The sequence below is a fragment of the Carcharhinus amblyrhynchos genome, chromosome 10 (genome assembly GCF_965287045.1).
Source record: "Carcharhinus amblyrhynchos chromosome 10, sCarAmb.v2.hapA, whole genome shotgun sequence".
Classification (NCBI taxonomy): domain Eukaryota; kingdom Metazoa; phylum Chordata; class Chondrichthyes; order Carcharhiniformes; family Carcharhinidae; genus Carcharhinus; species Carcharhinus amblyrhynchos.
Window position 1 is genome coordinate 76,394,950 of NC_137333.1, and position 14,100 is coordinate 76,409,049.

At 41.1% G+C, this 14,100-nt stretch overlaps 1 protein-coding gene across 1 annotated transcript in view; it reads right to left on the reverse strand.

The window, feature by feature from the left end:
* Positions 1-2,059: 2,059 nt before the first annotated feature.
* Positions 2,060-14,100, reverse strand: part of flt1 (fms related receptor tyrosine kinase 1) — a 203,900-nt gene continuing 191,859 nt past the window's right edge. Inside the window, exons 29-30 of the mRNA XM_080197406.1 lie at positions 9,365-9,459; positions 2,060-4,999 (exon numbers count right to left, since the gene is read on the reverse strand). Coding sequence (XP_080053532.1) covers positions 4,783-4,999; positions 9,365-9,459 — 312 coding nt within the window. The 3' untranslated portion in view covers positions 2,060-4,782. The remainder of the gene's footprint in view (positions 5,000-9,364; positions 9,460-14,100) is intronic.

Genomic DNA, 14,100 nt, shown 5'->3' on the forward strand with positions numbered 1-14,100 from the left:
CACAATCAAGAACCTATGTATCTGTGCCTTAAATATAATTAATGACCTGGCCTGCACAGCCTTCTGCGGCAATGAATTCCATAGATACACCACCTTCTGGCTGATGTAGTTCTTTCTCATCTTGGTTCTAAAAGGTCGTCCTTTTACTCTGAGGCTGTGCCTTTGGGTCCTTGTCGCTCCCTCTAAAAGAAACACCTTCCCAGGTCCACTCTGTCAACGCTTTACAGTATTCTGCAAGCTTCAATGAGATGGGTGGCCATGTCTCTCAGAGATAAAAATATGGTAGGAATGTGGTATGGAGGCAGGCTTGGGTTTCAGAAGTCAGAAATGAGCCTTTTCACATTTCCCAAGTCTGAGATGAAAGTCCAGGTCAAAGTGTCACATTTGTATCCCACACTTGTATAGGATAAAAAGAAATGGGAACTTCCGCAAAAAAGTCCTAAAAAATAACAATCATGTTGAGGATTTCCCAACACTACATATGATCCTGATAGTTGAGTTTTTTTGATTATAAAGAAATTTATGCTTTTATTTTACAGAATGCCTTGTTTAAAACCATAACTAAAAAATAGCTTTAGATTTCCCTCTGTTCCTCCCTCCCCTTCCAAGAATGTATTGGAAATGTGGACACTGTGAAAACGCTATTTGCTTTCTCCCGTTCACTTCGCTATGCTGCTCTGTAAAATTTTCCAGTTCGTCAAAGCACATTTTTGGAGAAGTTAGGAGTATTTTGAGATTCTACTTTCAGCAAGACTACATATTAAAAGACAATACTTTATTCAGCTACAAACATGCTTTAGATGTTATATATAATTATTTTACACAAAATTACTTTGGAGCTATATTTGCTGAAGGGGCTATTATTTTTACCACATGTAAAAAACTCTCAAATTTGGATATTTATATTTGCTTGATTTTCTGTTGACATTTGAATTCTGAAAAAGTGACATTCTTTTGTATAATTTTCTGATGCTCGGAAGAGCAAACTCATGAATATTTTGAAGTGTTTCCCACTATAAATAATTTGAAGTGGCCCTTTCACTTGATCGTACTCTCCAATTCCAGGAGCTGTTTATATTATACACTTCTTAAAAGTATTGGATGTCTGAGTATCTTGAAAAATTATGACTTTGTTATTTAACTAAAGTTAATACAATGGCATTGTCACTCAGTATCAACTTTTATGCCAAGTTTTTCTGCAGTAATCACAGAACTAGTGATTGTTGAGATTGCATCAGTTGCTGGGCATTTTAAGTTTGTTTATGCAGGAGCCACTACATCAGATGCTACAATTCATAGAAATCATAGAACCCTACAGTACAGAAAGAGGCCCTTCAGCCCATCAAGTCTGCACCAAACACAATCCCACCCAGGCCCTACCCCCATATCCTTACCTGTTATACCCACTAATCCCTCTAACTACACATCCCTGGACACTAAGGGGCAATTTCTTAGCATGGCCAATCAACCTAACCCACACATCTTTGGACTGTGGGAGCAAACTGGAGTACCTGGAGGAAACCCACACAAACACGAGGAGAACGTGCAAACTCCACACAGACAGTGACCCGAGCCGGGAATCAAACCCAGGACCCTGGAGCTGTGAAGCAGCAGTGCTAACCATTGTGCTACCGCGCTGCCTGGTATGAATACGTATCACTTGAATTATGTTTGGAATTCTTAGCAGCTCATATTGATGTAATCTAAATTTATATTAATTCCAATATAATTTTCTGTATCTTGCTTTAAAGAATGGACCGGATTCTCCAACCACACTGGCAGCCAGGATTCTCTGGTCCCACTGCAGTGAATGGAGATTTGGCAGAGTGCCAAATTCTCCATTCTAGCTGGTAGCAAGCGGCAGGGTGTGCGAGACTGGAGAATTCCAATCTATACATTTAGATCGAATACTCTCTAACGCATTATAGTTTGGAAAGTTCCTTTGTTGCCAAGATGAAAATGACCTAAAACTCTGAAATCAGTAAACCAAATTAATACAGGTTTGATGGCCAAAATCTGACACTCTTGGGACCTAGACTGTTCCAGATTTTGGATTTTCCCAGATTTTGGATTATCTGCTGAATCAGATGACAACAGGCAGCTGATAAAAATAAACATTTTAATTTCAATTTTCTGAACTGGCTTGAAATTGTTCCATCTTTTATTTCTGAGGTTGGCAATCCCTCCTGAACACCTGCATTAACCCAGGATTTATTTTCAGTGAGACGAGTTTAATCCCCATATTCAATATCCAGGTTTCAGGTTGATGGTGCCAGAAAATGCTCTTCAAGGGTTACAATGATTTTGGTAAGCTCCATTTAACCATATAATGGCTGGAATTCTCCGGCTGTTCATGCTGGTGGAATTGTCTGGTCCTGCCAGCAACGCACTCCTGCCTGCGGGATTCCCACCAGCTGGGATGACATCAATGGGAATTCCCATTGACAGCAGTGGGACCAGAGAATCCTGCCTCTAGCAAACAGTACACCACCTCCTGCTGGCAGGAAACACACTGCTGGGAGACTGGAGAATCTCACCCATTGTATTTCAAAGAACTTAAAATTATTTGTTTTTTTTGTCTCCATTGACCATGTTCTATGGGCTGACATAAAGATGCCTAGTTTTTGGATAAATTTGGATTTTGGACAGCCAGATTTGGGGCACTGTACCTGTATTGCTATTTAATGCATTTAATTACACCAGTGTTAATTTTAGCACACCAATTAATGAGCTCCCATTAAATTCTGTCAGTTCCTATTGCAGCAGAATAGTAAATGAAGAAGATACAACACTAAACTTCATTTTGTCTGTTCACGAATCTCAACACATACCTTCTTATTAAATACAATTCAACAACAAATAAAGCTGCCCATTCCTCATGTTAAACGGGTTGTATGTAGCTTTGTGAAAAGGAATAACATTTAAGTTTTTAAGCATCAGTGCCAAATTAGCTACATACATTTTTGATAAAATGCAGGTGAAAGGGAACACAGTTTTAAAATACACAAAAACATCCAGTGTCAGACTTGTCTCAATGATAGAACTCTTTGAATTAGAAGATTTGACTCTAAAGATCTGAGCCCTTAATTCGGCTGATACTGCAGTACAGTACTGGGAATGCCACTTTAAACAGGAATCATTTTTCAGATGAAACGTCAAACAGAAACATCATTTACAATCTCAAGGGTGCCAAAATGATCCAACTGCACTGTCTGAAGATATGGCTAGTTTACCAATGGCGAATTGTTACTCCTCAACCAATACCACAGTTCCCCACAAATGTCATCATCACTAAAATCAAGTAGAAATCCTGGAACGGACAAGACTTTGCACCTTTCTGCTATTCGGCTCACCATAAAAAACCCCGGAAAAGTTTGCACCTCATTGAATGTTACATTAACTGGGACTTTAACAATGTAATGGCAGCACGGCGGCACAGTTGTTACCACTGCTGCCTCACAGCGCCAGGGACCCAAATTCAATTCTGGCCTCGGGTGACTGTCTGTGTGGAGTTTGCATGTTCTCCCCATGTCTGTGTAGGTTTCCTCTGGGTGCTCCAGTTCCCTCCCAGAGTCCAAAGATGTGCAGGTTAGAGGCCATGCTAAATTGCCTCTTAGTGTCAGGGGGATTAGCATGGTAAATAAGTAGGGTTATGGGGTTAGGGCCTGGGTGGGATTGTTGTCGGTGCAGGCTCGATGGGCCAAATGGCTTCCTTCTGCACTGCAGGGATTCTATAAATCTATATAATATGTTCACAATTACTCTGAAAAGCCACACTGACTCTGGAAATAAATTTGGTATATGTGGAACGTGAAATTTTTCTGTTACGACACAAAAAAAATCACATCTTTAATTTTTTTAAACTGGATTTACAATATTTCAGCTTGTACTTTTCTGATTTATTTACTGAGGATGATGCTGTACATCGTCCACCCATAATCACCCTCGGAAAGGTGATGGTGAGTCATCGTGTTGAATGCAACATAGTGGCTTACTAGGCTATTTCAGAGGACAGTTAAGAGCCAACAATGCTGCTGTGGGTCTGGAGTCACATATAGACCAGACTGTGTAAGGACAGCAGATTTCCTAAAGGACATAACTGAACCACATGTTTTTTACAACAAGGTAGTTTCATTGTTACCATTATTGATATTAACTTTTTATTTCTAATTTGTTCAAATTAGAATTCTCCAGCTGCTAAGGAGAGATTTGAACTCAGGTCTCTAAATCATTTGTCCAGGCCTCTGGATTACTAGCCCAGTAACATAACAATTATACTACTATACTCTTAAATCCAGTTTGCCTAGCCCAATCGTTATTTTGTTCTCTGTGAAATGTGACTATAAGTAAGGCTAATGAGAGCATTTTACTACTTGGTTTGGTCTCTGTGAAAATACTTCAATTCGATTGGCTGCTTATCCCTTGTGTTGATACATCTATTGCTGGATGCTTGAAAGACACCTTGACTCGGCACCAGATTCAAACTGATGTCAGCAAGGGTAAAATCCATGCTATAAAGATTGCTAAATCTTTTTGGGAAGCTTTCTTCGAGATCAGCGCTGAACACTGTCACTTTGCCACTGACCACGAAATCAGGACCATTATCTTTGATGTCAATTCATTTAATGTTTGGATGCATTCAATAGCTGCTTATGGTTGGTGAGCAGTGCACTATGGTTTGATGTTGGTAAAGGCAGTAATGAAAAATTTTCTTTCAATGTGCGCTGCAAACGTTTGAATGTGCAGATTTACATTGCTGCCGTATTAATGAATGGCCCTTCTTTAAACAGGTGGTGAAGTATAAAAGTTTAGTGAATTGTAGTCTGGTGGAGGTGTACAGCAACTCATTTCTGTCTCAAAGGAATTCAGCAAACCCAAACTCTCACGCTCAGGCATTCGATTGCCTTCATCTCCAAGGTGGTAGCCAACACTGTTAGTGCTTGTTGGATTGACAGGTTCAGATAATACTGGCTCTTTGCTCTTGCTTGCTGATTTCAGACTAGAAAAAAAAGCACATTCAATGTCAGATATAACCTAAGAATTCATGCTTCGTTCATGCATTCAGTCAAAAAAAACCATTGTATAATGCCTATGAGATATCAAATTCCTGATATCTGTATGTAAATGTCTCACCAAAATACTGAAGGAAAATGATTAAATAACTGTAAAATAGCGGGATCAGAAAAAATGTGTCAGAATCCAAGTGAAAGCAGAACTTTTGTGCCCTGATCAAAGCAAGTACCTCTGCCTTCCAGTTCACTTGTTATTTCTTCACTTACACAATTTTATTCAAGTTAACAATAGTCTTGCTGCTATGCTTCCAATAAGAAAACAATGGGTGTATTTTTCCATTTGTCTGACTAAGTGTCAAGTCAAGTGGGAAAAGTGGTGCGCTGCCCTCAGTACTGGACTGAATGCAATGTAGATTTTGTGCACAGGTTTCTGCAATGAGATTTGAATCTACACCATCCCAGATGCTGCCTAAGCTGGAAGGCCTGAGCTATCAAGAAAGATTGGATAGGCGGGGCTTTTTGCTTTGGAGCAATGAAGGTTGAAAGGGGACTGATAGAGATGTATAAAATTATGAGGGGCAGAGATAGGGCGGATATGAAAACACTTTTTCCATGAGTACATGGGTCAATAACCAGGGAGCAAAGATTTAAGGCAAGAGGTAGAAAGGCGAAGAGGGAAGTTGAGGAGGAACATTTTCACCCAGAGGATGGTGGGAGTCTCAAACTCACTGCCTGAAAAGATGGTTGAGTCAGAAACTACATTAACATTTAAAAAGTATTTAGATATTCACCTGTGCTGCCATAACCTTCAGGGTTATGGGCCAAGTGCTGGAAAATGGGATCAGTGTAGTCAGATGTTTGTTGACTAATGTGAGGGAGGAAATTGAACCAGCGATAGTGAAGCAAAGGAGTCAGGATGAGTGACTTGGAGTGAACCATGGTTTTTGCATATTCCTTAAGGTGATGAAGCTTATCACTAAGATAATGTTTGAACTTAAATAATTCCATTATATCCTGTCATAGATTCTTTGATACTCCATGGGAGGCTTCTACGTAAATGGCCTTCCTTTTGAAGAGTATTGCGGTATTTCTAATTTTGTGGTATGCAGCACTACTCTGGGCCAAAGTGCCTTTGAACAAAAGTTGGTTGTAGAGAAAAGTGTACCTCTTCCTAAGGATCAGGAAGTTAGGAGTAAGAAAGGAAATTAGCAGAAGTTATATATACATGAAGCCAACACACTTATGTATAAGTTATCTGGAAATGCCATTAAATTGAATATTGTAAATGTGGTGCTTTTGTCCAAAGAACAGATTGCAGGATATGATCACAACATCATGAGATGGGGTTAAAAGTGTATGTTTGGTCAAGGACATTTTTCAGTCCTGGAAGATTGGTATGATTCCGTTTGCTCCCTGCCTCTGATCTCACTGAAATTTCTCTAGTGGACCTAATTAGAGAATAGAAATATGGAATTTCTTTTTTTGTATGTCATTCTATTTGATATGTCTCTATTGGGATCATGAATGAACAAATGTCATCTTACATAATACAATGCATCGCTATACATTTGAGTTAGATTGGCTTAGTAGCTATTGTGCCTGGTTTGACTTCAAGCACACACAATCTAAGCTGACATGTCAGCAGAGTACTAAGGAAGGGTTGTAAAGTTGGAGGTGTTGTCCTTCAGATGATCCACACAATTAGATACAAAATAACCTCCGATATGATTCCAGAAAGACTAGGGAGTCCTCCTGGGGATTCTAGACAATATTCTTCCTTCAAAAACAGCACCAAAGCAGACTATCTGGCTATTCAATTGTCTGCTATTTATACAGCCTTGCTGTCAAAACATTGACTACCGCATTTACCACAGTTATTGTATTTGAAAATCTATGTGCTGACATGAAACACTTGGAGGAGTTTTTAAAAACAAGCACTTTCTTACTTATAATGGATTGCTTTGCATAAACATAGTTTTCCTCATTTCTCATTCTCCTGTTTATGTGCTGTCCTTTATTTCTTTGCATAAATTGGTTTAGAAAAAAAATCAATGACAGAATAACCTGTTAGGATATCCTTTATTTCATGTTTAGTTCCTATTAATGGCACAACTCTAGCCAAAACATGAAAGTAAAGATGTTTAAATCATTTTACTAATGGTACAAGGCCATTATGGTTCAATGGTAATGTGCACAAGGCCTTTTTTATTACACCAGAGACCAATGTGCAGAATTACGTTCTGAAATGCATGCTTCCTTCAACTACAAAAAAGAATAGTGGGGGGAACCCTTCCAGCCCACTACACTGCTTTTGTAGTGCAGCAGGCCAAAAGACTCGAGTGGAGACTGTGTAGTAGGTTCCCCACTGGGCACCACAGCTTCCGCGAGTCTTCTGGTGCCATTAGCAGAGCTGCATAATTTATATTAATACACATTTAAATGTATTTAACATAAGATTAGCGGGCCCAGGACTGAAATCTCTAGGGTCGCTAGCGTCTCTCCCCCCCCCCTGTCAGGAGTGGTTTATTGCAGCGAGATTTACTATAGCTCCTCATTTGTGGGGCGTTAGCAGCCCGATCCCACTAATGTGAAGGGGCAGCAATTGAGGTTCCCCCCCCGCAAGACGGTGGGAGCAGGGGGTGTCCATGGGACATTGTCACCTTTCCCATCTCTAATTTCCCATCTCTATATTTGACTGCTTTACACTCTTCCGTTGTCTCTGCACAAAAAGGCCCATTTTTGTCAATTGGTAGCAGTTACAGCTGTTAAAAAAAAACTCGACAAGCTGGATCTATTTCTGTTTTGCAAAACCTCACTCACTGTACTGTCTGGAGACAATACACATCTCTTTAATCTGTGGTCAGTGCTCCTTCCACTCACATTGTCGGCCACTTTAAGACTTGAACAGCAGGTTAGGTGTAAAGATTCGCATTCTAATCAGTAATCTGTAAACTCTCTGTGCTTTATATGCTCTGTCTGAGGCCAGAAGTCTCTATTCACCTGATGAAGGGACTAACCCCGAAAGCTTGTGAGTTTACTATCAAATAAATCGGTTGGACTTAAACCTGGTGTTGTCGGACTTTTTACATTGTCACCTTAGCAGTGCCAGTGCCAAAAGAAAAGTGGCAATGCCCGGTGCACCTTGATACTGTCCACTGAAGGGGGTGGGTGCAATGGGGGTAGGGCCTCTAGAGGGAGATCTATAAGAATGGGGGGTCCCACTACCATTCTGCAGTCAGCGGTATCAGAGAGAGGGAGGCCAGTGATCAGGGTGGGGGTCAGTAGAGGTCAGTCTGCTGGGGGGGGTTTTATGTTTGCTGGTGTGGGGTGAGGAGAGGGGGTTGGAGATCAAGGCAGACTGGGAGGGCCAATGATGAGGGGCCGGGGGGCTAGCCAGCGATTGGGAAGCTGGCAGTACGGGACCATTGCGCATGCACTGATCTCGGCACTGACAGATCGGCGCATGTGCAGTAGCCCACTGAGCCCTACACTGCCAGCCTCTCCAGTGGGAATAAGCCCCACTCACTGAATTTCAGCATGAGGCACAATTACGCTGAGGCACTCTGTAGTGCACAGTGTGGGAGATTCATTGTGAAACTCCCGCTGAAAAAAATCAGTGGGGTTTATTCCAGCTTTTATGCGAATTCGACACTTAGAATTTTCTGGGAGAATCTCCTCCTAGGTCTTTTGACCATATACTATGTCTTTGTTGTTAGGAATCACTTCTGAACCATTTAACATTAAGTTTCTAACCTCTCTTTCATTTTTTTTGAAAAAAATCCTTACACCAATTTCCCATCTCTACATTTGACTGCTTTACACTCTTCTGTTGTCTCTGCACAAAAAGGCCCATTTTTGTCAATCGGTAGTAGCTACAGCTGTTAAAAAAAAACTCGACAAGCTGGATCTATTTCTGTTTTGCAAATAAAGTAAGGAAAAATGCTTTGGGAAACAGGAAAATTGCAGGAAGGATTTCACAAGAAAAACCTGCTGATATTTTTATTCTAAGTTTTGCAACCTAATCAAGTTAGAATGAATCACAAAGCTACCAGATAAGTAATGGGATACTCTTAAGCAGCAAAGGTTTACTAAGGAATTATGCTGCTACAGCAAATTTACTTGGCTATCACTATTTGAGATGATGTTTATGCAGCACAAGATTAGTCATACTTTTAAAAAGCACAACAAGGATTTCTCACTTAACCATTTTCCCACAAATTCAGTGCAAGCAAACATACTGTTAAATTGCATGTATTCTTGCTCTGGCCTATTTCAGTTGTTGAACCATGTGGTCGAGTTTCCTGTTATAGATACTGCATTTAACAATGATGTTGTACATGATGTTCATTTACCCAAAAGACTGTGAATGCTGTGATTTGCTATCCATCCACATTGGTCGATCCAATTCTTCTGATGCTAGAACCATTCCACTATCTGTCTGATAATCCTGAAAAAAAACCCAGTAAATTCACATCAGATTACTAATTAACTTTGTTATTGGCTATATTGTCTAATAGATCCTTCTACTGACTAAAGCTCAGAGGAACAGATGGATGCTGAAGTACTTATTCATTAATCCCTGAAGGTGGCAGAACAGGTGAATAGGATAGCTAAGAAGGTGTATGGACACTTGATTTCACCAGTCATGGCATAGAGTATAAGAGCAAGGAGGTAATGTTGGAATTGTACAGAATGTTGGTAAGGCCACAGGTGGAGTACTGTGTGCAGTTCTGGTCACCTCACTATAGGAAATATGTGATAGGACTAGAGGGGGTACAAAGGAGGTTCATCTGGGATGGAGGATTGGAGCTATAAGGAGAGATTAGATAGGCTTAGGTTGTTTTCTTTAGAGCAGAGAAAGCTGAGGGGGGACGTGATTAAGGTCTGTAAGATTGAGGGGTATGGACAGGGTGAACAGGAAGCAGCTGATTGAGGAATCATTCACAAAAGGGCATAATTTTATGGTGAGGGGCAGGAGGTTCAGAGGGGATTTGGGAAAAAAAACACAGAGGGTGGTGGTAATCTGAAATGCATTGCCTGCGAAAGTAGTTGAGGCCAGAAACCTTACAACATTTGCAAAGTATTTTTTAGAAATATCATAACATTCAAGGATATCAAAAAAAGTGCAGGAAAGTGAGATTAGCACACCCTTAGTGGTAGATATTGTTGGTGCAGACTAGATGGGCCAAAGGGCTATGTTGAATAAAAAGCATATTGAATAAAACTTCTTGAAAGACCCTACACTTCTTTCTCTGCTTCTCTAATTGTTCCTGAATGATTGCAGAGACTTGTATCAGCCAGCAGTCTAGTGTTGATCACTCTGGCTGAAGAGCATCCTGATATCAATGCTAAAATCATCGTTTATCGTTGAGTCCTACCTCTTTATCCTGCTTCCCAGATTGGTTTATTACTATGATTACCTCCTGTATTCTAAAGTAAAAAACCCAAATCACTCCAATCTTTATTCATAAATCAGACTGAAGCCAGGGGCTGGATTTTCCCAGCCCTGATCAGACAGGAACAGAGTGGCGACTGAAAAAAAAATGGCCACTGAGTCATGGAGTCAGAAGTCCCGCCTCTGTTTCAGCTCTGTCCCATTTTCCCAAAGGGTAGGCAGGGATTGGGCCCCATTACGTGGCTGCTTTTATTATAGACATCATTTATCTATTTTTGGACTATCCATCTCCAAAAAGTGAATTAATTTTCACTGAGGTTCAGCAGTTGATAGATCAATGGCTATCTAGAAACATGGAAACTAGGCCCTTCAAGCCTCCCTTGCCATTCAACATGATTATGGATGATCCTCTATCTCAATGCCATATTCCCATTTCCCCTGCCATACTCCTTGATGCCATTACAATCTAAAAAAATCTATCTCTTTCTTAAATATATTCAATGGTTTGGCCTCCACAATCTTCAGTAGTAGAGAATTCCACAGGTTCGCTACCCTTCAAGTGAAGAATCTTTTCCTCATCTCAGTTCTAAATGGTCTACCCTATCTCCTGAGTCCGTGTTCCCTGGTCTACACTGGTTCAACACAACAGCTGTTGATGATCTTGAAGCTATAAACAGGGGTTCTATTGCTAAAGCAAAATGGAATGGAAACAAAGGGTGCCCTTGATGGGTTCCTCTGGATTGGAGAAGTATTCTCAGCATAGAGAGTTAGTGTGCACACTTGTGGTAGGGGAGGTATAGAGAAATAAGTGAAAATTTATTAAATTGATTTTGTACAAAACCAACGGCCCCCCCCCCCCCAGCCCCCCACCGCATCTAGAGCGATAACAACTTCAGGACCGCAGAACCGTTGAGGCGATTGGGGAATGTATATTGTCAAGAAGACAATGTATTTTTAAAAGTAACTGGCGGTCCTGTTAACAAAGTCAGTTTGATGATCAGAAATACCAGGAAAACAGGGCTCCAAATGGCACCTCATTACCTTAGTTAACAGCTCTGCATCTGCCATTAAAAGAGAGTTAGATCATTATGGACAACATTCTACAGCATCAGCTCTCTCAATTCGCCTGTTGCCTTCTCACACCTTCTCCCCATAATTCTGCACATTCTTTTCAGATAACAGTCTAACTCCCTTTTGAATGTTTCAGTTAAACCTGCCTCCATCACACTTTCCGGCACCACACACTGCATGAAAAACATTCTTCATGTTGTTTTATCATCTTTTCCCAGTTATGTTAAATCTGTGCTCTTTCATTCTAAATCCTCTCAGAAGTGGGAACGGTTTATCCCTTTCTACTCTGTCCAGTCCCCTAATGTTTTTGAATACTTCAAATCTCCTCTTAGCCTTCTCTTCTTCAAGGAAAACATTCCAATCTACCTTCATAACTGAAGTTCTTCATCCCTGGAACCATTCTCAAGAACCTTTTCTGCACCCTCTCTGGTGCTTTCATATTCTTTGGAAAATGGTGTAACCAGAACTGGATGCAATACTCCAGCTGAGGCCATATACATGTTCAACATAACATCTTGTATCCAAGCACCTATTACTGGCATAAGGTATTGTATACTTTATGAACTACTCTCTCAACCTGTCCTGCCACCTTTAATAACTTACGCATATAAACACCCTGACTCCTCTTCTCATGCACACTGTAGAATTGTACCCTTTATTTTGTTTTGTTATTCTGTGTTCTTCCTACCAAAATGAATGACTTCACATTGTTTATATTGAACTTCATCTGCCACTTCTTCACCCATTCCACAAACTTGTCCACGACTTCTTTAAATTCTGCGCCACCACCTCACAGTTCAATGTTTCCAAGGGCTGATTCTCCAGCCGTGCACAGCCCAAGACTGGAAATTCCTGCCCAAGCTCAACGGACCTTCGAATGGTCTACCAAATTTTATTTCCTACCCACTACAGTTCCCGCGGAGGATGACACAGGAGAATTTCGACCCAAATTTCATATGATCTGCAAATTTTGAAATTGTACACCAAAGTCTAGGTCACTAGCATGTTAGGAAAAGCAAGAGTCCCAACACTAACCTCTATGGAACTCCACTAGAAACCTTCCTCCAGCCCGCAAAACATCAGTTAAGCACTACTCTCTGTTGCCTGTCACACAGCCAATTTTGCATCTGTGTTGCTACTGTTTTACTTTTTATTCTATGAGCTATAACGTTGCTTACGAGTCTGTTTTGTGGTACTGCATCAAATGCCTTTTGGAAGTCCAATTAGCAACATTACCTTCATCAGCCCTCTCTGTTACTCCTCAAAAAATCCAGCAAGTTATTTAAGCTTAATAAATCTTGGCACTCTGACTAACCCACATTTATCCATGTGGCTATCTGTTTTAATTAAGAACTAAGAACTTTAATGGTTTGGGGGGAGCTTCACTTTCTTGGTGTCATCTGGCAATGGACAGAGCAGTGGACAAAACCATTTGGACTCCATCTGAGCACCAGGATGATTACAACTGGAAACTGGTGATGAACCTTTAGAAACTGAGGCCAGTGGAGTTGAACAACATCAGTCTGCACAGGAAGGTGGAGTGTCAGGCATCAGGAGCTGGAAGAGAGGGTCAAGAATATGAGGAGGAGACACCAACCTGAACACAGGATCTATGACAGAGGCAAAAACACCTGTCGATGACTGAGAACCAATAACAAGGGAGACTAACTCTCTAGGAAGATGGGCACTGACATCTGTGCCTTTGTCAGCTGCGGGCCCATACAGTGCATCGCAAGAGGCTGTACAATGGTGCATCAACCAGGCAACTGATATTTATTTACTTATTTATTAGTGTCACTAGTCAGTTTATATTATCACTGCAATGAAGTTACTATGAAAATTCCCTAGTTGCCACACTTTTGTGCCTGTTCGGGTACACGGAGGGAGAATTTAGCACAGCCAATGCACCTAACCAGCACATCTTTGGATTATAGGATTATAGGAGGAATCCAGAACACCCGGAGGAAATCCACGTAGACACAGGGAGGATGTGCAAACTCCACACAGACAGTGACGCAAGCTGGGAATTGAACCCGGGTTGCTGGTGCTGTGAGGCAGCAGTGCTGACCACTGTGCCATCGTGCTGCCCACTTTTTACTGACAGCAAATCAGAATCACAACAAATGGAACATTGAGGGATCAGGCAACCCTGGATCCAGTACCTGGAGCAGTAAGGTCATGCCCTGAAATACTCCCAGGCGCCAAGAAGCTGGGAAGGGAGAGGTGCCCCTGCTGCACAATGAGCTGCATTCTGCCACTCACCTGGAATAGGACCTCCTGTCTCTCCCAATTGTTATATACCAGTGCCTTCCCGGATACCTTTTCTTCATTCTTTCATGGGATGTGGATGTAATTGTTAGGCTCTTGAACATCAAGGCTTCAGTCACTAATACATAGATAATTGTTGTCCATCCCTAACTGCTCTTGAGAAGGTGGTAGTGAACTGCTTTCTTGAACTGTTGCAGTCCATGGTGTAGATGCACCCATTGTGCTGTTAGGTAGGGAATTCCAAGATTTTGACCCAGTGACAGTAAAGGATCCCCAATATAATTCCAGGTCAGAATGGTGAGTAGCTTGGAGAGATGATGATCCCAAGCATCTGCTGTCTTTGTCTTTCTGGAT